The following is a 427-nucleotide window of genomic DNA, read 5'->3' on the forward strand; positions in this document are numbered from 1 at the left end:
AAAGCTATTGCTCGCTGTGGGTATGGAATGGCTACAACTGCAGCTACAGTTGAGCTTTTCATACCCGGAGTTGTGTATATCAGGGATGCGGATTCAATTGAGTTTTTTCTTGACTACGTAAATGAGTTTTTCAGCTGCGGAAAACCATTTGGTGTTGCAGCAGCACGACGTCTCACAAGAANGAGCTCTAAACAGCTTGGACTTCCTCCTTATTTATTTGATGCTGCGTCTTTTGGGCAATGGTATAGCTTTGCTGCTCTTAGCGATGATTTGACTCCGCCACTTAGAGTACGAAATGCTGCCAAAAAGCGTTTTTTAGATGTTACACCACCACCATCGTTAACATGGATTGAAGAGGATGGAAAGAGGGTACCAATGTGGGGAGAGTTTCGTCTCCTTTCCCTCCATATTCATGCGAAAAATCTAC

The 427-nt window shown here is 43.9% G+C and overlaps 1 protein-coding gene across 1 annotated transcript; it reads left to right on the forward strand.

The window, feature by feature from the left end:
• Window positions 1-27: 27 nt before the first annotated feature.
• Window positions 28-426, forward strand: TM35_000371380 (uncharacterized protein; the record flags this gene model as incomplete). The annotated part of the gene is made up of 1 exon (XM_029029438.1): window positions 28-426. A coding segment is annotated over one exon (399 nt), but the record flags the coding sequence as incomplete, so codon positions are not given.
• Window position 427: the final 1 nt, after the last annotated feature.

This window comes from Trypanosoma theileri, assembly GCF_002087225.1.
Source record: "Trypanosoma theileri isolate Edinburgh chromosome Unknown TM35_Tth_37_V1, whole genome shotgun sequence".
In the NCBI taxonomy this organism is placed as follows: Eukaryota; Euglenozoa; class Kinetoplastea; order Trypanosomatida; family Trypanosomatidae; genus Trypanosoma; species Trypanosoma theileri.